A 25827-nucleotide genomic window follows, 5' to 3' on the forward strand; every position below is an offset into this window, starting at 1 on the left:
TTTTTAGAAATAATAACTATTACTAGATATATAATTTTTGTATTCTATAGTTGATTTTCATAAGTATTAATTATCTTTTAAAAGTTTAGTTTTTATTTTCTCATTAATAATTTTGTAAATAGGTTTTATATATTTATATGTTTGTTTATGTTTTTCATTAATTATATAATATCTTTAATTAGTAAGGTGATCTTATAATAAGTTGGACGGTTAAATATTTCATGTGCAAACATTAAAAATCAAAGTTAAAAGTCTAAAAGAAAAATAAAACTTACTTTAAAACAAGAATCAATTGATTTAAATTACCCTAAATTGAATAATTTAAAATTTTCCAAAGGAAATTAGAAAGACCAATGAAAAGTATTTCTTTTTTAAATAATAGTTTGTAAAATAAATTATTACATAGTTAAATTTTAATTACAACCTTATATTATATTAAAATGTTTTTCACTAGTTCGTTAAAAAAAAAATCATCAACGATACATACTATTAAAGATGATTTTATTTTATCTTTTAGAAATGATTGTTCAGTAAGAAAACCTAATACTTGTCCACGATGCCTGTTGTTATTTTACTCTATCTTTTATTATAATTAAAATAATAACTATTCAGTGTTTATAATGAATTTCTAAATTTGACTTTTTCTAAAAATATATACTAAAATAGTTAGTATATATACATGACCGTGTAAAATTATTTACTTTCTTAAATTCTCCTGTTTAATTTTATTTTAATATTTTTTATTATCAACGAATATCTTAACATTTAACTAACTGTGACTAAATATTATAATTGAATTTCAAATATGAACTTTATCTTAAAAGTCGTAATACAATATGTATATGACATGATTTTACACTTTTAATTTAATGGATTTGTTTAAAAATTTACAAACAGCTGTCTCTCACAAATGTACCAAACAAATTTAATTTAACTTTTGATATAATTCGACTTATTTTTTTAATTATTTTATTTTCAATTTGAATTTTGATTTTTTTAAGAAATCAATAACACTAAATATACAATACATATTAAAAAATTTGTAGTAAATATAAAGCATAACTTATATGTTCAAAAATATTTTCTATTATTGATTTTATTTATACCAAATAAATATGTATTAACTATAACGAACAAATTAAAATACTACATTATATTGTGAAATATAAACTGTTGAGAAGACAAAGTATCGAGATAAAGATTATAATTTATTCGAAAGATATTCAATAATTTAAAAATAATTATGATTAAAGGATATAAACTGTTGAGAAGACAAAGTATCGAGATAAAGATAGAAATAGAGTAGTTTAAGATGGTTATAACAGAAAATTTTTGAACTAATTATTGAAACTAAAATTATACTTTTAAAATAAATTATATATTTAATTTATGGGATCTGAATAAAATATTTGGGTCAGATCTCTTCAAAATCATAATAAAGTACAATGTTGTTGAAGAATAATTTCAAGATATAAGAAATTAAAAATAGAGAAAAGTTAAGTATCTTATATTTTTAATAGTAAAAATAATTATTAAAATATACTTTTAATCATATTTTTGATATGCCGATATTAAAATTAGAAAAAAAAGTTTATTCTCTTGATTGATATACCGATATTAAAATTTTATTGTAAAAAAAGATTTAGTCTAACTGATTTAGTTATCATTGTTTGGAGTTGCAGTATACAGTTGCAGGGTGGGTAAAGAAGAATTAGTTGCCTTGCCACTCTCATCAGGATCAGGTGTATGTAATCTAATCTCTGAAGAAAAGATTAACAGAAAGATGAGATAAATTTGTAAAAGATAAAATATTATAATTATGATAAGTTGAAAATAAGAATGAAAATGAATGAAATAGAGGGATTATCATATAATGTATATCTCTATCTTGAATAAAAACTAAATTTTTTTAGAATATATTTTATTCGCAGATAGGGGTATTTACGTAAAGTTGGAGGTCACAGAAAACCTGGTATAAGAAGGAAGCTCATCCCTGATTCTGAGAGTCACAGTGAGAAGAGCAAAAAAGCACAAGAAACAACGTGACCCCACCCCCTTCTCCTTCTTATAAATGCACACTCTCTAACAAACCAAATACCTCTACCACTTGCGATCCGAGAGATCAAACCCTAATATACACATACACACACTTTCTCTCTCTGAATCCCAATTTTTTTTTTATCACCATCTCCTCGATCACCTCTCACACACACTCAGATTGTGATTGAGATTAACCCTAACGCATACTCACACACACTCTTCCGGTTGGGATTCCGATTCGGATTCAAATGGCTACGAGCGGTGCCTCTCCCAATCATTCTCCTAAGCCTGGAGTCTCCTCGCCCTGGAGTCAGATTGTGGCTGCAGCTGCGCCTCCTTCCTCTCCGCCGCTGCCTCTCGACTCTGCCTTCATCAATTCTGCCCCGGCAGATGATGTTGATAACGGCGGTGGAAACAATGTCAATAGCGGCAAGAGGCCTGCGTGGAATAAGCCCTCCAACGGTGCTTCTTCTTCCGTCATGGGTGCGGATTCCTGGCCCGCACTGTCGGAATCCGCTCGCGCTTTGGCAAAATCGCCTTCACCTTCGGAATCTGCGAAGGGTTCCATGGATGTGATGTCTGCGCCATCATTGCAGGTTTTTTTTTCCTTCCATCTTTTGTTTTTGTTAATTTGGGATTATTGATTTAAAAAAATACAAAATACTTGGGGCCGTTATTTTTTATTAACTTTATGTAGTAATATCCAGTTCTGTCTAGTGTTTGTTGTTTTGTCTTTCTATTCTACCAACTGAAAAATAATGCAGTGTAGGTTTTTTTAATATTAGAATTTAGATCAAGGCTGTTGCAGGTGATTGTAAATTGAATCTCTCTTTTAGTTTGTCCGGTGTATGGATTTTTGAAAGTGCAACATGTGCATTGCTGTTGTAGGGTTCTGGAAGTGTGGTTCCTTCACCACATAGGCAAGATAGGGATAATGTAAGTGCGAACAACACTGTGCAGACTCATCAGAAGTCTTTTAATAAGCGAGGCAATTTCAACCCATCTTCTAATGGTGGTCACATTCCTCCACAAACGTTGGGGCCTCAAGGTCCTATGGCTCCTGCTGGGTCCCACAACTATAATTCTTCTCTTAAAGAGCATCAACCGAGAGCTGGATTTGTGCCTAATGATCATCCGCCACAACGGAATTCTTTTAGACACCGGAATGGTGGTGGTCCTCATCAGCGTGGGGATGGTCACCATCATAACTATGGGGGTAGACGTGATCATGATCGTGGGAATCAGGACTGGAGTAATCACCGCAATTTTAATGGTAGAGACAACTATATGTCTCCAAGATTTGTTCCTAGGTTTATTAGGCCTCCACCACCTCCTAATCTTGCTCAACTATATCCACCCCCACCTGCAATGCGACCTCCTTATGGTTCTATTGGCTATCCTGGTACGTGTAATAATGTTCAGATGATGTTTTTATTGTTTATGTTCGTGGTCTGATAATTGTTTGTATTTGCAGAACTACCTCCTCAGATGTTATATGTTTCACCTCCACCCCTGGAATCAATGAGAGGTGTCCCCTTTGTCTCTCCAATACCACCTAATGCAATGTTTTTTCAACCTGCCGATAATCATTTGCACACTAAGATTGTGAACCAGATTGATTACTATTTCAGGTGTTGCTTATGCTTTTGATTAGTCACTATTTTCACATTGTTTTATGATTTTTAACTGCTTTAAGAAGTTGTCTGCATATTTACCACACATTGTCTTTTTCAGCAATGATAATTTAGTTAAGGATATATACTTGAGGCGGAACATGGATGACCAAGGATGGGTTCCTATAAGTTTAATATCAAACTTCAAGAAAGTAAGTTGGTTTGGTGGTATTTGGTTGCCTGATTTTTTTATATATGGGAAGTTGGTTGGTTGATCGGGTTTGTAGCTGATTAATAATACCATACTGCACTTTCTGTTGTATTGTTTGATGCTCTCTATATTGGATAGTGATTGATGACATATGTAGTAACATTCTCGTTATCCAATGTATCCTATATTTTATTGTCCTTTCCATGACATTCATGGGATGACAAACAGTTGTAGTATAGGTTTTTGTTTTTTTTAGGTTATATTAGAAAATCTTTGAGAGAAGTATGAATTTACTCTTAAAATCAATGTATTACGGCTAGGTGCATGGTAAGTGCTACATTCAGTATGGATCAAAATGTAATGAATGCTGGGTTCCAACAATGTACTTTGGTTGATACATGAATTATTCACCACCCTTGTAGACTAGAAAGGCTTGGATACAAACCTCAGTGTGACTTTCCTTTTTGATTTTCTGTTATTTATCTCTTGGGCTGACAGATATGAATGTGATCCCTGCAATAACTTATTGTTGAATTAGATGGATATAGGTGGGTCGTAAGAGTAATATTGCAGGGTATACACAAACGTACCAGGTTGGGAAAACGGTACACCATTTGCTTTTATGATTTGTGAGGTGACTTGAATGAACCAAGTTTTGCTATTCTCAAATTTACCATCTTTTTAAGGAATTCCATATTCATATGTCTCTTGATGGTGTTATGGTGTTGTACAAGCCCTGATTTGAGTGACTCGTTTATTTGAGTGACTAATAATGTGTATGGAAGTTGATCTTGCTGAATTTTCTCGAATTTGATTTACTGACATAGGTAAAATGGAAATGGAAGATTTTGTTATTGTATTTTTATTTTTTAGAATCACTTCTAAAGCTGAACATTATATGTGGGGTAGTCTGTTAGAGTTTTCCTTATATTATGTTTTGGTTTTTCTTGTGATTTCGGTTAGTATTCTGGCCAAGTTTTGTTCGTTTGCCAATTTTTCTATTGTGGATACGTAGATGAAGCATTGTTCATCATTAGATGACTATTTTTTTTATGTCGTAGGTCAAGTATTTGACTGAAAATATCCAGACTGTGATAGATGCTGTTCGAGCGTCATCTGTTGTTGAAATTCAGGTATTTTTGTTAAACTTGCATTATATCTCCCTGTTTTAAAATTTAAGTAAACAGGACAATCAGATTATATTTGTTTGTTAAATCTATTTTATGTTAAACTTATTCCTCTTGGATTATAGGGTGACAAAGTTAGGAAAAGAAATGATTGGAGGAGATGGATCATGCCTCCTGCTCAGCTTCCTAATTCTAGAGGTTCTCAAACCGTTGGACAACTGGCAGAACAAGTCCAAAACATTACTCTGGAAACAACTATCAATGATGATACTGGGGTATTAGATGTTTCACAGAATAGACCCTTCGGGGAATTGAATGGTCAATATCTGCTTTCCACTGGCGAGAGTACTGGACAAGTCGGCATTCAAGTTTCAGATCATTCTATTTCTGCCAGAAATTAGAGCTGCATCTGTTCTTTAAAACATTTTTTGAAGAATATTCTTCAGAGGGAGGCAGGAAGCAGGGATCATGGTCTCAATTTTTACATATCGCACAGTGGGACATGATTTCTCATGAGGTATCTAGGAAAACATGATTGAGAAATGGGAAGAAAATACCTTTTTATAAAACAGAAAAAAACACCAAATGGTAAAAATGGCCCGGAAAAGGCGCATTTATATTTTGTGTTTTGGAGCTAGTAGCATTACTCTTGTGATTACTTGTTTATATGGGGTGTAATGTTCCTACTCCAATGGTGGGATGGTAGTCTACTTTAATGTGGGGATTATTTTTTGTTTTTATTCCCCTGAATTCCCCCTTGGCTGCTTTTTAAATTGTTTGGGGTTCATGTTCCCACCTGGTTTAGGAGCATTATATGTGAGATCGATCAATGGGTGTTGAATGAGTTTGATAGCTACTAGTTGACTGAGTGAAGGGGAACATACATGGCTTTCTGCTGACGGAGCTTCTTCGCAACTGCTTCACTCAATCATTGTATGATGTCCCTTACTATTTCCCCTTCACATCATATTTGGAAATAACTACACCTTTTTTTTTCCTTAGTTTTATTTCATTCAAACTCTTACTAGCCATAAATTTGTCCCTGTGGGGTTATTTAAAACTTCAATTTTTTGCACTCCATGGAACTTGTCTTCGTTATTCCTGTTCTAATATCGTTTATTCATGTAATTCGTTTACTTTTTATTTTAGGCTTACGGGCTGGATTAACGTTTTCAAATAATCATTACCAACTTTATTTGTTATGCATTCACAGGTTAAAACAGTCTTATAATCACAGTAAAATCGATAGATTTATTATACGTCAGAGATCGTGTTTCAAAGTCTTATTTGACGATTTTCTGTACTTTTCTACATCTATTGTTTTATTGTTGCGAATATATTTAGAAAAGACGGAAATAATTGTATTTAAAAATATAAGAAAGATAAATCTCATTCCGTAAAATAATAGAAGAAAGTGAATATTTTTTAAAAAGTGGAAGAAAATTGAGTGTGAACAAGCAAAGCTGTAAATTTTAAAATTAAAAACAAAGAGGGAATCTCAAAAGAGATAGGTATAATTTCTGCCGTTGATTGTGGTAATATTTAGAGAGTAAAAGTGAGACCATACCGCTGTAAAACATAAGGTTATGTGGTAAGAATAGATAAGTTGGTATTGTGACTTGTATGATGTAGCATTAAATAAAAAACTCGTTAAAGAAAAATGATATCATATACTTCACTTATAATCTATTTACATAACTAAAACTTTTCGTGATGAGAAGATGAAAAATATTCCTCTATAACAAGCTCTAACATAAAAAAATAAATTTGGATTACTTTTTACCTTTTGTATTTTCGATTGATAAAATATGTCTTTATTAAAACATACTTAATATAAATATTTCAAATGTGACAAATTACATTCTTATGCTAAAATGCAATTGAAAATTCATATATCATGTGTTTTGGTTATACTTCATTTTGTATGTATGATGTTAAAACTATGATTATAAATTTGAGAACTTGTTTTAAGTTTTATGTAATATATTATATACAGTGGACGTTATATTTGAGGTATATATGTGTTGTATTTGTCCGCAACCACCTTTCTTTACCACTCCAAAGACTATTAGTAAACTGTCAAATTGATTTTACTTTGTGTGAATGAAAATAGGTATGGACCAAAGAAGATAAACTCTGACAAAAGACGTTAAAAAAATGAAGTCACATTGTCCTCATCTAATAACCTCAATTATTAGCTTCAGTTTTTAATTCATTCCTTTTCTTTTTCAATCTTCTGTGTCTTTCTTTCTTTGTTCCTTCCATATTCAAACAAAGTGTCGGAAAAAAATGAAATCTTAACAAACTCACCATTCATGTTTTAATCCTTCTCTTCAACTTTAGCTTTCATGGTTGTCAAATGTTTTTTTTTTCTTTTATAACATTATGTATAAAAAAGAAAAACATAAATAAATATTTGAGATACATGAACAATATAAAAAAAAGTAAAAATTATTCTTACATTTTTCTTTTGTATATAAATTATATAATAATTCTCCTAAAAATAACTCTTACAACGAATGATATTTTCCAATAAATATTTGCTTTTTTATTTAACTATCTAATTCCAAAAATGTCCAACTTCACCCGAATAATATACTTGATTATAAAATTTAGTCAGATAATATACATAATATACCGTGTCAAATATTTATGTAGATAATACATTTTTTTAAAATAAAAAATTCGGTTTCCGATAAGCAACTTTCAAATTGTTATTTACAGTATTTTCAATTGAAATAATAAAATTTACTTGTCACTTTACCTTAATAATAATATTTTTTACATTAATTTCGAAATTCCATAATTTTTGACGCTTAGACACACGTAGGTAAGATAAGAAAACAAGATACCCATTAACATAAAATTTAAATAATAAATACCACATTGAAAAAACTAGGTATTTTATTATTTGGTCTTTAAGGTCACTACAAAAAAACATATAAATTTTATAAATCTATACTCTCTATCTATTTATTATGAATGAACTACAATTTGTAACAATGTCTCTGCTATGCTATTATTTTATAATGACCTGTTATAATTTTGACTTGCATGCTTTATCAATTTAAATTTCGAATAAAAAAGCTTTCATTGTGGTGAAAACACGATAATTATATATAAAGACATATCGAGTTGCATATAAATTAAATATTGGAGTGTTCATGTAATTTTCTCATTTTTTTTTCACATTCGTATACTTTATAGTGTCCTTTTATAATGTATGATGTATTTTTAATATTTAGAATTCTTAATTGCAGAAAATATTTCAAATTTTAGGAGTCCCCAAACAAATATCGTTGCATATATTAGATTTAGATTATCAGCTTAATGTCAAAAAGGTCTTATTAAATAAATTATAGTTATTTATTACATTTACTAAGTAATATATACTATAAATAAAACCAATTAACACACTAACCCATTAAAGCATGAATACATGTTGCCATTATTCTGTTAGAATTTTAATTGATTTCTATTATAAACAGTAGATTAAGTAATAAAATTTAATAAATCGTTAGAATTTATTAAATATGGTCTTCTCTTTTTAAACATAAACAATATAGATTTTTTTTCTATGGACACGATCCATGAACTAAAGTATAATTAATGATAATTCTTGTTAATACCAGAACTCATGTTTAAAAAATTTGATCTTTAGGTTTAACACATTAACTACTTTTGTCCTACAGAATTTGTTTACATATAAAAGAAAATAATTATTGAATTGAATAACACCTTATATATTAATTCGAGCTCAAAAATTGGAACCTATCGACCTCTTAACCCAGAAGTAAAGAAATAGAAAATAGTTTTTACGAAAAATTCTCATTCTCTTTAGATCGTATTTGTTCTAATTTGCTTAATTATTTCATATAATTTGAAAACTAATACTAAAAATAATTTAAATACATATTTTTCTTAATATTTTGAAATATATTTTAAAAATAAAATCATGATAAAACTTTAAGGCTATATTTGTTTGGAGTAATGTATTTTAGCAGAGGAAAAATAAAGTGTTAGAAATTGTTTAAATGAGCTGATTTGGAGGTATTTCCATGGACAAATTTAAGGGGCTGAACTTTTTTTTATCCTTTCACGAGTGAAGAGATTTTTATTCAAAAATATTATTTTAGAATTTTTTATATAAAATTATCTAGAAAATTGTCATAATTAATTTCGTTTAATTTTTACATTGTTTTTCGATTTCAACTCGTATTCATTATTTATTTCTTTAAAGAATTAAATTCTATTATCCACTAAAAGATCAAACTCTAACTTAGTTAATAGTCATGAATTCAATTCAAGTAAAAATTTCGATCCATCATCAAATTTTTTTGTAGAAAAACACTCTAAACTCACAAATTGCAAAGTATTAAAAAACAAAATCGGACAAAAGAACACACTATAATTATAATAAAAATTCAACAAATAGAATAAAAACAAAGCACACACAAAAAAACATTCTAACCAAAAATAGAGATAAAAGGATTAATACACACAAGTAACATAAAATTCAAGGAATAAAATACGTAGATTAGAAACTATATAGAGATAAAAGAGGAAAATAAAAATTAATTTTGATTATAAGAAGATAAAGATAACTAATAATTATCGTTTTTCTAAAAAAAATTATAATTTATTGACAAAAAGGCTTTAACTCATTAAATATAATTTTTAATACTAATAAAAATTAACAAACACTAATAATAATTTAATTAAATTTTATTAGTTATAATTAATTTAATTAAAGTATATTAGTATTAAAAATATCCTTTTAAGGCTTTTTTTTATTAAGCATAATTTTATAATTAATTTAATAGAAGAATATTAATACTGAAAAAAAAAATGAAGTCTTTTTTTTTTTTACCTAAAGCTAGTGCTTTATCACCTTCACCTTTGAGTCGACATTGATTAGAGGAAAAAATCACGTCATCCTATACTTAATTACAAGAATAATCCTTTGCCTTTTTGTTTCTTTGATGCTATGCATTTGCAACTCCATGCTTAATATAATTTTGTCAATTTTAAATAATAACTCATTTTTAGTACTAATAATTTTATTTAAACTAATCACCCACCCACAAATTATTTGAACTTAATTTCTACTAATCTTATTTTATTTGAATAAAATTTTATTATTTTGAATTTCTTTTATATTAAAAATCGCATTTCATTTTAACATAATTTATATTTATTATATTTTATTTTAACTTAATTTTATGAACAAAGGTAATTCATTAATCTTGTAATTTTAGTAATTAAAACTTTTCTTAATTTATTAAATTTATCACATTATTAAAAAAACTTTCATAAATTTTTCTCTTAAATCTTTTTATTTTTATTATATTTTCTTTAATTCAAATAACTTTACTTTCCTCTCAAATCCATTTCTGAAAACAAACACATCCTGAAATAAATGATATATCTATGATAATTAAGTTAAATATTATCTTTAACAAGCTTGTGCATGGCTTGAGACTAACTAATATATAATTTATAGCTGCAGCGTCCAGACAAGGTGTTAAAAATATCTATTATTGGCCAATCCTCATGTTTGTTGGGAAGGTCTAAAGTCCACAGCCAGAGAGTACAACTACATGTGCAGATAATTGAACTTTTGAAATAAAGATATAAAGTATGTCACCCACACCATCAACAATAATGGTCAAATTTTTAGGCACATTTATGGAAGATGGAGCTTAATATCTACAACTACCAAGCTAGGGCCACATAATGCTGTGAAAGTTACATCATCATATATTCATACTTTAAAGGGTACATTTCTGTCTCAGTGGAACGTGCGCCTCTGGGTAAAAGGAACACTCTAATAGTAACATGCTTCTTAAAATGGTGCTGTATATGTTCGATATAGATTGCCCTTCTTCCACTTATTCGTTGCTATTTCTCCCAACTGCTGCCAAAACAATACAAACATTTTATCATCTCAATAGCTACTATCTATCACCCAAAAATTCCCTTTTTTAGAGTATGTGATAGGATGAAAGAAAAAAATATTTGAAATCTGAATTAAAAATAGATAAAAGATTAAATTTTTTTTTACATAAAAAAAAATACACCTTTATGCATATTTATTTCCCTTCCCCTGAAAAGGCCAAGAAAATGGGAAAAGATGTGTACGGAAAAACCAATAATCAAAGAGATAAGGGAAATAAGGAAACCAGTTGCTGCTCTCTTCTGAGTCTTGCATTCTCTTCTCGCAACTGCTTGATTTTTTGCTTCAACTCAAACAAGTAAGCCTACACAGAAAAAGCAAAACGGACAAAGATCATTGTTAAGCAAAAAACCCGAAACAGTGGATTTTGGTGACACTCTAAAGCTAAGAGTTGAAGAAGAAGCAATATTTTCCTGCTTTCTGGCTCTGGATCGAGCAGCAGATTCACGATTCTTCATGAGTCGTGCGTCACGCATGTCCCTTGAAGATGGTGTGGCTCTTTTATTCGAAAATGGGTGGGCAAAAGGTTCGGTCTTTGAAGCAGTATGCACCGATTGCAGGTCCTTTTGCGGAGGAGGGTACTCAGAGCGCGTGCTCAAGGTGAGAGCAGTCACCGGAGATGTGTCCACGGTGAAGCTGTTAAAGGGTCGAGCTAGAAAGTCTTGAAAATTTGCACCTTTGGAGGTGGGGGTAGTGTTGGTGTTGTGGCCGCTTAAGGAAGTGAGGTTGATGCCGTCCCACACATCTTCCATGGCTTTGTTGTTGGTAGTGTTGTTGGTTGTCGGGGTTTGGTGTGAGAAGTGTGAAGGTAGTGAGGAAGAGAGGGGTTTGTGGTTCAGGTTGTTCCTGTTGCAGGTGGTGGTGGTTGTGTTTATTGATGAAGATGACAGCATTTGGTGGAAGATGAAGTGGGGCTGGATTTGGAATGGAAAGGTGACAAATTTGGAACACTGGTGTGAAAATAAAAATGAAGAAACAGTCTTTAAGTTGGCCTGATGTTGGTTACACTGTTTCGTACGTTGTCTGTGATGAACAGTCATGTCCCGACTGTCCTGGTTTGCAACTTCTGACATGTCCAAAAAGCACCTCTTTCATAACTTTTATTACTTTAGGTTAAGTATAGTTAGTGTTTCTGATTGTTTTAGTGTTAGTGTCTCTGGAAAAAATAGGATGTGAAAATAATCGATGCATGCAGAATCTTGAAAGCAAAATTATGAAATAAACAAACAACACACAAAAAGTTGGATGAGTTCGTGTTAGGATACCCATCCAATTTTGGATTTTTCGAAAATAATGGTGAATTCAGTTGTCATTTTCCATTTTCGTAGGTAGCTAATGTTAATGACAAATTTAAAATTTAATTGGTGACTAACTATAACTTTTTTATTGATGTAGTGCTATTTTAGAGATTAATAATTTTTAATTTATAAATTAATGTCTAAATTAGTTAATATATAGTGATCAATTACTTTTTGTCTCTAAAATTAATTGTCATTTAAATATTTTCGTATAGAAATATATATATACCTTAAAAGTATCCCTCTAAAAAGAAAGAAAAATATTACATGTAAATATAGAGTAATCACAGCTAATACAAGTCATAGTAATTTAAGCTAAAACTACTTCTTTTAAATAACCACAATTTTATACGAAATACCTTTTTATTAAAAAAATTTATTCTTAATTATCTAATTTTCAACTTACCAACAAAATATAAATGTCCTCATGCAAATGAGATATATCGATTTTGATATAAGAGTAATTTTTGTTTGTCATATCTTATTTAAACTCTTTATGATCTTGGTGTTGAGTATTCAACTTCTCTTAAAGAATTTAATAATTGATTCACAAAGTAGGAAAACTATAAAATCTATGAAAAAATAGCTAAATTATATAAATGTGTTTTGGACGTCTTTTCAGCATATTATAAAATAAGAAGTTATATGTTTAGTAAAAGAAAAGTGTGACATATATATGGCCAAAGCTTTTTGTTATAGGCTGGTTGTTGTGTGTTTGATTCATGTGTATGTCTAACTTGTTTTATTTATTTTATTATATGTGATTAACGTGATGTGTTGAATGAATTTATGAGAACTGTGTGCATTGTTCTATGTATGCTAGTTGGTTTGGTTGATGTGGTTGTTTGATTGCATAAGGTAAAGGGTCTGAACCTTGGCTGGATTAAATGTGCATTATGCTTTATTTTTTCTTTTATGTTTGACTTGTGTGAATAATGGTTGGTCAAGTTCATTGTACATAGACAAAGGTTGTAAGCGGAGACAAAGGTTGTGAGCAGTGCAGCGAAATGATTAGCGTGTTTGGACAAAAATTAAGATGATGGAGTGAATTGATTTCTTGTGCTTTAAAATATTTTTTCTTCTCTCTTTATAATATTCACTTAACAAATAATATCAACAACAATAAAGAGCAGGGAAATAGAGATTTGCGCAAGTAGTTTTATATTAGTTCAGATCCCAAAAATCCTACATCCAGTTACTAATTCCAAATAGAGATTATCACAAAACCAATAAACTATTACAATCACACATAAAGACAAGTTTAAGGGCTTAAAAACACCTCTCTTGTTACCCCCAAGAGATGATACTCACTTCCCCTGAAAACCACAAGAGATGAATATATCATTTGAATGTTTCACAAAGGATGATGAACACTTCCTTTGAATCTTCACAAAGGATGACAAACTTCACTTCGCAACAATAATAATAATCGATCACACTCCCAGTGAAAGTTCTTGCTCTATGCCAACACCAAGTTCTCAAAGTCAGCGCAGAAGGGTTACACAAACCCTAGATCACACTTCAATCAATTTAACAAGTATAGTTGTGTGTTAGAATAAGAGTCTAAAACATCTTTATAAAGACCTCACTCAAGGACAACTCCAACAAATCTACTGTCAGCTAGATTATCTAAATGAGGTAATTAATTATGCATTTAATGCATGCACAACGGTAAAAAACATGTTTGAAAACTCTCATAATTACTCATGATAATCATAAGTTATAATTTATTATAGATAATGGATTATCATAAGTGGGTAATTGATTATTTTAAGACAGAATGAGTTTTTAGAAAACTTTTAAACACACAATACATATAATCAACATAAATAACACCCTATACATAAAATTATTGAATTATAAAAGCTTTAAAATAATACAAGTTTTTATGAAGATCTTCTTACAACTTGAACACTTAATACTTAATTTTAGACATCATCAAAACTTCTAAACTTCATCTTTATCTTTATGTTTAATAGGTTGTAGGTTAGATAAAACAGGTAATGTAGAAAGTGTTTTTCATAGTGCAACCAAGTGTATACTACCACTTGAGTATCGGTTAACTAAGGTAACCAATATGCTGAGATATTAGACGTGCAAACCCAGAAGATTAAGGCCACATTTTTATTTTATGAATGGAGAACCATAAAAGATAGGAAATAATCTGATGCACTCAGTAATAATCACATATCCTTTTTGGGAACCTGAAAGGAGAATGGCCAACTATGTTTTTATGAAAGATAGTTTGAGGAGTGCCACTTTTACGAAGGCGTGGGTAGAAAAATAAGGTAGAGGAAGAAGCACCGTACTTTAATCTATCCCATATTTTACTCAGCTATACATTTTTTTGTTTTAGGATTTTGAACATATATTTTTTAAGTAATTTAAAAATATTAAAAATATATAATATTTTAAAAATAAAAATAAACAAGTTATTAAAATATTTTCAAAAAATTACATAATCCTGATTTTGAAAATAAGTTGGAAAAAAAGAAAATATATTTATTTCTTTATGTTTTTTTATATTTTTGAACAAAAAATCACATCAATTTCGTACATTTAACTAAAATATTTAAGACGGAATTTCAAATTTCATAAATTTTGTTTTACTCTTAGATTTTTTATAATAATAATAACTCAAAATATATTATTTTTAAACTGACACTATTATTCAATATACAATTTTAAATAAATATCAAAGGCCTTTAATATGAAATATGAAACATAAAATATTAAAGTTAAACATTATTAAAAGAATATTTTAGTTTAACAATATTTTCAAAATAACAAATTTTCATCCAAAAACTTCTCTTGAATTACTCAAATAATAATATCTTAAAAACAAATTTTAATGTTATTATGCATAAAAAAATGTAAAAGGAATATCCAACTCATGAAAAATATGTGAATTTTAGTAACTTGTAAAAAAGTTACTATCGTGTGAATTAAAAACTATTAAAAATACATTACCTTGAAGTTATTATTATTACGTAGATTAAACACCAATGGATATATATATATATATATATATATATATATATATATATATATATATATATATATATATATATATACTTTTTTATTATAATAATAAAAAATAAAACATAACTTCATGATTATTAAAATAAAAAAAGCATTATTAAATTTTAAAAGCAAAATATACTTTATAATTTATACTTATACATAATTTTTTTTATATTTATTTTTTAATTTTACTTTTTTAAATAAAAATTGTTTAAATTAAAATAATTATTTTACCAATAATACTATTTAATGACAATTTTTAAAGAGTTCTTCCACTGCACCTCCTAATTCTCCTCTTACACCTCATAGTTATCTTAACGAAAGTTAATGATGACATTAATGATTGCTTTATTTTTTATCAACTAATTCAATCAATTCAGCTATGTATACCTGCACCCCATATTTATGAAACACAACGTACTCGTTTTGTTACATTTTTTTATTTGTTTTTTGTGTTTGCTTGTGTTCATTCCACTTGTGGTCCATGTGGTCGTTGGTAGTTCCGGTGGTGGTGTTGTGTCCCATGTATGGTGTATTGCTGCAGCTTAGAAGACTTCATTTGAGGTAAGTTTTAAGTTAAAAACCCTTAACCGAACTTCGGTTAAAACATTGTTGTTGTTTGAATGTCAATTGAGGCCTTGACGCAATTCGAATAGTGACGGGAGCTTAATACGACAAGGCCTTCACTAACGTTCGAATGTTGTGAAGGCCTTGTCGTGTTTCAAATTTTGTTGAGCTCTTAACCGGCGTTTGAACTTCGGTAAAGTCTTAACTATACTTCGAACCTCCAAGCTTACATGCATGCCCATCAAACCAGAAATTCACACAGATCCCAACATCCAAACAGATGATATGCATATGCTTTACATACAATTCAATCCAATTTCTACTTCAATCCATTTATATATGCAACAAAATTCAATGCAAACGACAATACATGCAATATCATATTCAACGAAAACGACAATGGAAACGACCAGAGAAAGAAAGACCAATCTTTACTGTAGAAATCAAAGGCGCGGAAAAGAGATCCAAACACCACCACACCATCGGCACGAAGGCGATTGACGAAGGACGAAAAAGAACAACACTGCGACAAATGAAAAAGAGCCTGTGAAAGGTGAGCGCGACATACAGATGGTGAAGGGCGACTTTGGGCGACTTTGAAATGCAGTGAGAGAGCTAATTCACAATGGAGACGCGAGATTGAGAGAATATGCAAGAGAGAGTTGCCCGAGATGAGATGCACCCAGAGAGAGAGCGTTTTGGGACAAAAGCGCGAGAGAAAGTTTCATTTTCAAGGAGACGCGAGAGGAGTAACTCTTTAAGGATGTGTTCACTTTGGGAAGAGGAATTGGGGGAGAGTGAGTTGGTGGATTTGAGGGTGAATTAATTGTTGTTTGTTTGAGTAGATTTGGACGTAAATCAAAGTGAATTCGAAAGTAAAGTTTATAAGAATTAGTGTAGGATTTGATTCATGTGAGAGATAAAATAAATTTGTTTAATTGATAGAAATTGAAGATTACCAAAATGCCCTTAGTTATTAATGTAATATAAAATGATAATTGTTAATATTATATTTAATTGTAAAAAAGTTTATAAAAAATGAAATATTAACATTAATTATTAAAATAACATTTAATATTGTAAAAAAAATTATTTTAGTAAAATGAATTTATTTTTAATTGTAATATTTTTATAATATTATTTATTACAAAGGTGAAATTGAATATTTTTAAAAACAAAAAAAATTAATCACACAACCACCATAGCCTTTCTAACTTCTCTCTTTATCCAAATCCAAAACATTTCTTTCTCCCTCTCTCTGCCTTCTCACTCTTCTTTCTTCACCTCCACCAAACCACATTGCCCCGCTTTCAAACTCTCGTCTTCCCATTATTCCTCCTCCCCTCCCACCACCGGCTTCCTCACCGACGACGTCCTACGCCGCCTCAATTCCCTCGAATCCTTCCTCTATCGCCGCGACCTCCCCTCTAGCTCCCTCTTCGTCCGCCTCATGCGCCCCCACGAGACCTGTTCGACCGTTCTCCTCCTCGCCCACTCCTTCGTCGAGTCCTTGCTCATTCCCGCCGCTTACGTCAACCTCCTCGCTTTCCTCATCAACCAGTACCTCCTCCAACGCCTGACGCTCCTGCCCAATATCGCCACGCTCGTCGCCTTCTACACTCAAACACCATCGCCATCTACTGCTACTGCTGCTAAAGAAGATGGGAAGAACCATTACAAGAAGACGACGGAGCGCCCTTGGCTGAAACTGTCGAGATCTGTGTCAACAGAAGAGGCACCCCGGAACCGAATCCAAGAAACGAACGCCTGAAACTCAATACAATAAACCATAATCGAATAAATCAAAAGCTTTCGTCTCCCACTGCAGTGTAACCGAATACGTACACTCAGAACCGAATACAACAATGACTTTCTTTTTTTTATATGGTATTATGATATCTAGGAAGGGCAAAGACGAGATTTGCCTTGAATTCACTGCAAATCATCTCATATCTGCGAGTGATTGTATCTCACAAATCCGCTCCGTTCCATCTTTGCAAATTGTTGCAAATAGTCCAAAGCGAACATCACCTATCTCGCAAATCAATCGTCGCTATTATTCATAAACAATACCTTACCTTCAAGCGAACACAGCGTAAAGGTCTAGAGTTTCGATTTTAAATTTTGAAACAAAATATTGATCAAAGATTCCTTTTGAAAGTATGTAGCTTTTGAGATTTTGATAAAGTTATTATGAATATTTTGGAATTGTAGGATAATATGGAGATGCACGTGGAAGAACTCTTCTTTAAATTTTAACTACTTTTTAATTTTAATATTTTTATTAAAAAATTACACAAAAAAACTATTTACAATAAAATTATAAAAATTATTTATATTCAATTTTATAATTATAATAACAACACTAACAATAATTCTAACAATAATTTTTCTTATTTTATTAGATTATTTTATACGTAGTTAATTGATTTTTGTAAAATAATTATAAAATTTCAAAAGTAAAATAATAAAATAACATATATTAATAAAAAATGAATAATAAATTATCATGACTAAATTTACTATTAATGATTACCTCAGAAAAAAATCCTCTTTAATCAGTATAAATTACTCCTTCCAATGTATATGTTTATGTATATTTTGAAGTAATTATCATTTGTATATCCGAATGTTTTAATAGAACTATGGAAGAGCTGAAGAATTGAAACACTTATAAGGCGGGAAATAAAGAGTGAATACAAATTGTCTCGTGTTCAACAAATTCTCTGTTCGGAAGGTTGCTCGCGAGGACGAGAGGCACAATTTCAGGGTACGTTCTTTATCTTAATACTATGATTGTCCTTTCAGCAATTGTCTTTATCACTGTAATTAGGTCACAGCACCAATTACTTACATCACCGATTGTGGCAACAGGTTTCCTAAACTCAGAATTGGCTTAGGGTTATGAATAGTAATTTTCCATAGCAATTCATTGATGTTATTATGTAGTAAAACTGTTGCTGCTGCGTAATTCTGTTCTATCCCAATCTTAAAATGAATATAAGAGAAAATCAATAAACGAACCTAACAGCAGAGCACGGATTTTTTCTATTATTGTTTTTTTCTGTTGGTTCTGGCCTTTCAACTTGCTTTGAATACTGTTCTGTAATGAGGGCTCCAAAAATCTGCTAATATCGCAGCTCACAATGCTAACAAATGAATGTCATACACTTGTAATTTTGAGCCAGTTTCCATGTACTAAATCTCTTTTCTAGCTCGTATGTAATTTAGCTTTCCAATATTTTCCAATTAACGTGCTATAACTCTCAGGTTCTTTTCAGAGGGACTCATTTCAGGTAATTGTTGCTCACATCTTTGCTTCACATTTCATTCACTTCAACAGCTAATGATTTGTATGCACGAGCTTCACATTAATTTTTTTTTTTGGCTTTTATTTCTGTTTTGCTCTGTGTCCAATGATTCTTCATAGCCACTGATTTTAAGGCAATGGATAAAAGACCTGAACATGGTGCCAATGCCTCGCCTAATGGAATAGGATCCAGGTTCTCCAATTTGAACAAGTCTTTCAAATATTCTATCAGATCTTTGCTCACTTCATGCTCAAAGGAGGTACGCTTTGTTTCTTCTTTCTTCTCTCTCTTCTTACGGATGCTTTCAATTGTGTTGTATAATGAAAGTGTTAACAATAGGTATGTAAAAAAAATTTCACTTATTTTTGGTTTTTGACCAGTTCACCGTTTTCATATTGCTTTAAAACTTGAGACCAGTTTTATGGTTCAAATAGACCGGATACCAGACCGGTTCACTGGTTATAACAATTGTGTGATATCACTCGTAATTTATAGATGCATAAAACATTAACCAGATCTGTTGCACTAGTTCAGATCAGATGCTTTTGCACTAAACAGATAGTCATATGTTTACACAGTGTTACTGGCTTAATAGGTAGTAATGGTTGAGCTATGTTATGTCTAACCCATTTTGTGATAGCATACCTTTTTATCCTATGGTTTGAGTATGAGTAATCAAGTATAAATCTGAAATTATGTTAATATTTTGCACTCTAAAACGGCTATATTGATACATGTTTCTGTTGACGCTTAAAGGAATTTTATAAAGCATTTTCAAGTTTCTCTAACACTGAAAGGGAATTTCTCCATCGCCTATTTCTTCAGGTATGCACTCTTGATATTAGTTTGTCGATATTAGAAGTATATTTCTGAATGTTACATTGAGTTTTAGCCCATAAGAAAACCACGCCAATGGGTTGACCCAGGTCACTATTTTTCCTATCTAGTTTTCCTTATAAATTGTGTTCTAAAATTAGGACAGTTGTTGAATTTCAATATTTCCTTTATATTTATGTCGATGTTAATCTTGGAACTTTTTTTGTGCAACCTTGTAGATAGAGTTATATAATAATTCTAATCCTCGGCCACTTAATACTAAGTAGTTTTATAGAAGGTATTAACTATGAAAGGGAGGTCAAATTAAAAAGACATCTTTACAAATAAATACGTAAAATGAAGAAGGCCTTAAATGTGATAACATAGCAACATCTAGTTAGATATGAAGTTAAACAAGGATTTGTTGTTACTATCAAGCTTGTGCCTATCAAGAAACATGTTTTATAAACCTTCTGCCCCAAATCGTTCAGTGATGACAGATGAATGACTTCATATCCAACATGCCCCATTACACTGGAGCCTTACGAGACTGGAAGCCTTTAAAAGCTCAGAAAATGCACTGACATTCTCTACCTTGTATTGAAATATAACTTTACTTTTAAAGCATAGAGCTTCTAATACCAACCTACCTAAGAACAAGTTCTGAAAAAGAGTGACCTGTGCATCACCACTCTTTATAAAATGCAAGACTACTCCAAGAAATCTGTGAATTATTGTGATTGATAGTTTGACACTCCTTTTTACAGGAAGTGTCTTCTTTTCTAATTGTAATAGGAACCAACCAATATTATTTACTAATTAAGCTATATATATCATTCCTCTTCTTAGCTGGACGCAATTCACACAAATTCCTTTTGTTCTGTTTTTCAAAGGCCAAGTGTCAAGAATACTTGGAGGTCCATTTATTTGTATTCTAATTGCCCTTTTTGTATCATGTCTTTCAGGTCATTACTTCATTGCATGAAAACATAGAGGTAAGTTCGTGATAGGTGCTGTTGTGAGTAATGTTGATGTAGAATCCATTCCCTCCCAAATATAAACAGCTGATGAGATGCGTTATGCAACAGTTGAGGATGTTATCTCAATATCACTTCTGATTATTTCCTTCTAGTCATAGCTATTTTTCAAGCATAAGCCTGATGCTGATGTTTCACTATTTTAGATGCTTAGTAATGATCTGTCATCTAAGGTTTGAGTCAGTAAAGAAAATTATCTTGAAATTTGTATTAGTTAGCTTATGTTAAGTTTGTGTCTGTCAGCGTATGCAATGGTTTAGTATTTTTCTTTTATTTTTTTAGAATTATTGGATCATGATTTGTTGTTACTGTGCAATTTTGTTTTGTTTCTTTTTCTTTCCCTCTCTCACATGTTGATAGATTTGTCAGGAAACATCTATTCAATAACTTGTCTCCTCCTCTAACTATTTTATTTTCACATGTGAAGCTTTTTAGCATAAATAATCTGCTATTATTTTGATAAAAATGTTAATTTTAAATGCTCAGTTAATTATTTTTACAGGAAGGGTTTGAGACAATCTGTATTCAAACACAGGTATAGTTGAATTATTGTCTCTGTTCTTTTATTCTAAAATTTAAACAAAAGTGTAGAACAATTTTGTATCTGATTGCCCAACATTCATATACTGTAATTTAGTTAGGACTGCATCCATACATTATAAGACTTGCACATTAGTAGGCATGGCAGACGGAAGGGGCAAGGTAAGTTTTGCTTGCCCACCACAGCTACCACCTAGGTCAGGAGCAGGTTCACAAGTAGAATTGAAATTAATGGAAATCAAGGGCGGCAAACTTTCATTTGGATTAGGCTCCTCTAAATGTAGTCTGTTTTTAAAGTGAGCAAGGGTTTATTTACTCCATTTAGTCCGAGGTGCTTTTTGATCTAAAATATAGAAGTACATACACTTTCTTTCTCACAGTAAACACATACTCATTTTAGAGGATCTTTGTTAGGATACAAGGTATATGAGAGAAAAAGGTATAGGAGAGAAGGAGAAGGCCGAACGGTTGGAAGCGGAGAGAGGTTAGGTCGGTGGAAGGCAGAGAGAGGTCAGGCCGAATGGTGGAAGGCGGAGATAGGTCAAGCCGAATGGTGAAAAGCGGGGAGAGGTCAGGCCGAACGGTGGAATGCAGAGAGAGGTCAAGCCGAATGGTGGAAGGCGAGGAGAGGTCAGGCCGAATGGCTGAAGGCGGTGAGAGCTCAACCCGAACGGTGGGAAGCAGCGAAGAACTTGAGCCGACCGATTGAAGAAGTTACTATCCTTCGCAGTTAGGATATGCGAAAAATATTTAGTATATTTAGAGCGATATTCAGAGAAATATATTCTAGGGAAAGATTTTATTCTAGGGAAATATTTTATTTTAGGGAAATATTTTATTTAGAAAAATATTCATATTTTATTCTAGGAAATATTTTATTCTAGGGAAATATTTTATTTAGAACAATATTCATATTTTATTCTAGGGAAAGATTTAGCACAAGATGGGCAGGAAATAATTAGTATAAATAAAGCTAGAGGCTATTGTTAGGGTCATGTTTTTGATTATTGAGTTTTGTTGACACGTGGCTATGCGTCCTGTGAGGGAGGCTTTGCGTCCTGTGAGGGAGGCTATGCGTCCTGCGAGGGAGGTTATGCTCCAAATTATTGTTTACTTTTGTTTATTCAGATATTACCATCAATAAAAGAGATTCATTCGTCCATTATCATTTGTTCATTGTCTTTTCTACCTACCGTGATCGTGTCTTAATTATGTCTCCCACTCGGATACGCAACAATCTTTCTCTTTAATTCATACTTGAAGGTGCTATCAAAAGTGTGTGGAAAACAATAAAAGAAAATAATATGGACATGTTATTGAGGATAGTAATTGCATATATTTTTAGGCAAATCCTCACAATGTAATCAAATTAATAAATTTGTATAAAACTTTTTATTCTTGTGCCCTTTTTTCATGGATACTTGTTTTTATTGTTGCAAATGGTCCAATACCTCCCACTCAATGGTTAAAATAAGAGCTTTTCTTATTTTAATCAAATCATTTTAACTCAAATTTCAGTTATGGGAATCTTTAGAACTAGCCGATACAGTTAAGAAGTTGAACCTTTCTAGTTCTTTTTAAGTTTCAACATCTAGTTCTCTACCAGTTAAGATTTGGCTTTGAAGATATTCTTTTTAAAAGGCATGTTTGGATAAGCTTCCCAAGAAAGATTTGGAAGAGAAAAATATGGAAACAAAATGAAATTAATTTCTCCACGAGTTAAAATTAGCTTATGAGTTAACTTGTAGAAACTCTCTCATATAACTTCAAATTTTTATTTTTAACTATTGCATAAGTTAATTCTAACTTATGAAAAAATCAATTTATTTTTTGTTCTTATTTTGTTTCATAGAAGTCTTTATGGAGAAGTTCTTTCTTATAGACTCAAAATCTTCTACAGTACCTACAGAATCATATCACAATTCAGTTACTCCCTTTAAGTAAAGTGAAAGTTTTGAATGCTTTTAGATACCTTAACACATGTCAGATATGGTGGCTTTGATACTCTTACTGCGATACCCTCTGTGTAGGACATACAGGCATGCACTTGCACTATCCTAAAATATACAAGCTAGTCTGTAATTTTGCATTCATCTGTGCTGCAGGCAGGAGCCACTCTTGATGCTGTGGAGGAAATTGTGGAAGAACAAGATCTGGATGTCCTGTTTTCAGATAGGTATTATAGGATTTTGGAACAGCATTATAAGTAGTTTGTCGTAGGATGTTATTACTATTATTATATATCTGAAGTGGTCATATTGAAAATTCCATTCATATTAGCAATCATATTAAATTAGTGAAGCTTAATCTTCAACACAAGGGTCTCTTTTGTTAACCCCATTTTTAATTTTGTTGATAGAGATTTCAGATTACTTGGGGACGAGTGCTGATTATTTTTAACACATTGAATTTGTATACTTTTCCCATATATATTGGTTATTACGTTTACAGCATGTTTGATTATTTGTACTCAATATGGAAACATTGATAAAAATGCAGGAGTAATATAACGGATGTTTCTGAGAATCTGTCTATGGCAAAGAAGAAAGAACTTCAACACTTAATGCATATGGTTCAATTGGTAGGTACACCGTACATTACCTGAATGCATCCTTGTCATTATGTCATATTATACTGAAGGTGAACTAGAAAATAAGTACTTTATTTTTTATTGAGGGATTGCACATCTTGAGTATATTTGACGCCACTATTCACTTCGCCTAAAAGGACAAAATACTCCACTTTCTGTGCGTCTGTCACTATTTTCATATTATTCCATGCCTTCTTTCTAATTCGCGGTTTATATTTTTCATTCTCAAATTTTAATAGACAAAAAGTTTATTATCCTTGGTCGAGTGGACTCCAGGAACAGCCTTCTACTTTGTCATGAACCTAAAAAGTGTTCCTTGGAGCGTAACAGCGATAACCTTTGTCTACAACTCGACATACAATTTAAGGGTACAAATGATATTAATTATCAATTGAAAATAATTGATATTTTCCTTACACAGTGTTATAGAAGAAAATGAAGGTAGAGGTACTTTTATATCTTATTTGGTTGAAAACTTTGAGAGGAGAAGGAAAGAGAAGGAACTATCTTGAGGTTTTGTTTTCTCTCCGCTCCTGTTCATTAGTATTGCTATAGGTAAAAAAAATTCTCCCTTTAAACCCAAACAAGTATCCTTCCGTTCTCTACCCAAACCAAATAAGAGATTTTTCCGTCCTCTCCGACTTCTGAATCGTTTGTTTTTCTTCTACTCTTGTACTCTGTATGATCACCTTGTTGTTTCTTAGGGAGAGGAACATAATCAAGTATTGCGCAACCGACTGCAAATCCTTAGGGAAGACAACAAAGTATTATCTGGCGCTTCCCAAGCTGTTGAGAAGGTGAATGTCTCTGAACTCCTCTATGGTCTTTCCATTAGTCGAAAGGTTATAATTCTGATGTTTTTTTACTTGGGGTTTTCCTTTTTGGCTGATGCGTGTCTCCCATCCGTTGCTTGTTTATGCGCATAACCAACAGTTCAAGAACATGAACTTAAATTATGGAGCCAACACCGGTGATGGGACCGATGATGTATAACATATCTTGCAGGTGCTCCAGCAAATTTGATGAAGGTTCATCCTCTGGTTATAGTTCCTTTCTAAAAAATAGTAATTCATTTTAGTTTTTTACAGTTTTATTTTTAATTATCGTTTTACTCTCTAGTAAGAAAGAACTAGTTACTTAAGGGAATGGTAGCATTGCGTGCCACTCTAAGAAAGTGAATGTTACCTCTGTATATGACCATTTGTTATCATCAATTCTTGCATTGATACCGCCCAATGCCTTCTGCTCTTATGTTCTGGTCGGTCTTCTAAATGAGCTTTCGATTGTGAATTTGTAAAACACTTCAAACTTTTTAGAACCCGGAACTGTTTATGTACCTCTGGTACAATTATTTAGAATGTCATTGATTTCGTTTCTTTTTGCTTAAAAAAAATCCAATCAAAGAGATGCCTTTTAAAATGTTTACAGACCACTTCCAAAAAGTCGAGTCAATTTTTTTTTACCTATTTCCATATGGTTATCTCTGAGCTCAAATCTATTACGAACCAACGGAAAATGAAATCGAGAGACCTAATAAGCCATGCTAATTTTATTCTTTAATATATTTAAAACTCTTTTATAATTTTGTAAAGAGTTAGGGTAAGTTAAATTTTCTTTTACAATAAGCATAATCATTTTCTATATACAACTCTAGCTTCTATATTTTAAATAACTTAAAATTAAAACAAATCCAAAAA

The 25827-nt window shown here is 31.1% G+C and overlaps 3 protein-coding genes and 1 pseudogene across 7 annotated transcripts; 3 read left to right on the forward strand and 1 right to left on the reverse strand.

The window, feature by feature from the left end:
• The first annotated feature begins 1996 nt into the window (after window positions 1-1996).
• Window positions 1997-6071, forward strand: LOC124837187 (la-related protein 1C-like). The gene is made up of 6 exons (XM_047312482.2): window positions 1997-2636; window positions 2929-3442; window positions 3515-3671; window positions 3775-3865; window positions 4926-4997; window positions 5117-6071. Exons 1-6 carry the CDS (start codon window positions 2289-2291, stop codon window positions 5390-5392), a joined length of 1458 nt encoding a protein of 485 aa, XP_047168438.1. The 5' UTR covers window positions 1997-2288; the 3' UTR covers window positions 5393-6071.
• A 4436-nt stretch (window positions 6072-10507) lies between these two features.
• Window positions 10508-12129, reverse strand: LOC124837213 (bZIP transcription factor 27-like). 2 transcript variants are annotated; one of them, XM_088114329.1, is made up of 3 exons: window positions 11352-12129; window positions 11174-11251; window positions 10508-10905 (listed from the first exon to the last, which is right to left on the reverse strand). In XM_088114329.1, exons 1-3 carry the CDS (start codon window positions 12018-12020, stop codon window positions 10837-10839), a joined length of 816 nt encoding a protein of 271 aa, XP_087970455.1. In that variant the 5' UTR covers window positions 12021-12129; the 3' UTR covers window positions 10508-10836. The 2 variants fall into 2 exon arrangements, 1 of the variants encoding a protein (XP_087970455.1); XR_015786274.1 differs by having other exon boundaries at window positions 10508-10908; window positions 11174-12126.
• Window positions 12130-16485: 4356 nt separating this feature from the next.
• On the forward strand, window positions 16486-17669 carry LOC148206673 (uncharacterized; annotated as a pseudogene).
• A 780-nt stretch (window positions 17670-18449) lies between these two features.
• EMB3006 (embryo defective 3006) lies at window positions 18450-25379 on the forward strand. Of its 4 annotated transcripts, none has more exons than XM_047312478.2 (10): window positions 18450-18606; window positions 19107-19132; window positions 19281-19406; window positions 19904-19972; window positions 20929-20958; window positions 21503-21535; window positions 23646-23716; window positions 24040-24121; window positions 24835-24927; window positions 25064-25379. In XM_047312478.2, the coding sequence occupies exons 3-10, from the start codon at window positions 19284-19286 to the stop codon at window positions 25121-25123; spliced, it is 561 nt and encodes a 186-aa protein (XP_047168434.1). In that variant the 5' UTR covers window positions 18450-18606; window positions 19107-19132; window positions 19281-19283; the 3' UTR covers window positions 25124-25379. The 4 variants fall into 4 exon arrangements, with proteins under 4 accessions (XP_047168434.1, XP_087960705.1, XP_047168433.1 ...); XM_047312477.2 differs by having other exon boundaries at window positions 18451-18606; window positions 19267-19406; XM_088104578.1 differs by having other exon boundaries at window positions 18454-18606; window positions 19118-19132; window positions 19267-19406.
• Window positions 25380-25827: the final 448 nt, after the last annotated feature.

This window comes from Vigna umbellata, chromosome 1, assembly GCF_029865625.1.
Source record: "Vigna umbellata cultivar VRB3 chromosome 1, Vumbellata_1.0, whole genome shotgun sequence".
Taxonomy (NCBI): Eukaryota; Viridiplantae; Streptophyta; class Magnoliopsida; order Fabales; family Fabaceae; genus Vigna; species Vigna umbellata.

Excerpts from the sequence above, each read along its gene's own strand:
- LOC124837187 (XM_047312482.2), top strand. The coding sequence starts at position 2,289 with ATGGCTACGAGCGGTGCCTCTCCCAATCATTCTCCTAAGCCTGGAGTC. Across the intron at positions 2,637-2,928 it reads TGTCTGCGCCATCATTGCAG|GGTTCTGGAAGTGTGGTTCC; the intron begins GTTTTTTTTTCC and ends TTGCTGTTGTAG. Across the intron at positions 3,866-4,925 it reads TAATATCAAACTTCAAGAAA|GTCAAGTATTTGACTGAAAA; the intron begins GTAAGTTGGTTT and ends TTTATGTCGTAG.
- LOC124837213 (XM_088114329.1), bottom strand. The coding sequence starts at position 12,020 with ATGTCAGAAGTTGCAAACCAGGACAGTCGGGACATGACTGTTCATCAC. Across the intron at positions 11,252-11,351 it reads CCAGAAAGCAGGAAAATATT|GCTTACTTGTTTGAGTTGAA; the intron begins GCTTCTTCTTCA and ends TTTTCTGTGTAG. Across the intron at positions 10,906-11,173 it reads TCAGAAGAGAGCAGCAACTG|TTGGGAGAAATAGCAACGAA; the intron begins GTTTCCTTATTT and ends TTTTGGCAGCAG.
- EMB3006 (XM_047312478.2), top strand. The coding sequence starts at position 19,284 with ATGGATAAAAGACCTGAACATGGTGCCAATGCCTCGCCTAATGGAATA. Across the intron at positions 19,973-20,928 it reads TCCATCGCCTATTTCTTCAG|GTCATTACTTCATTGCATGA; the intron begins GTATGCACTCTT and ends CATGTCTTTCAG. Across the intron at positions 21,536-23,645 it reads CAATCTGTATTCAAACACAG|GCAGGAGCCACTCTTGATGC; the intron begins GTATAGTTGAAT and ends TCTGTGCTGCAG.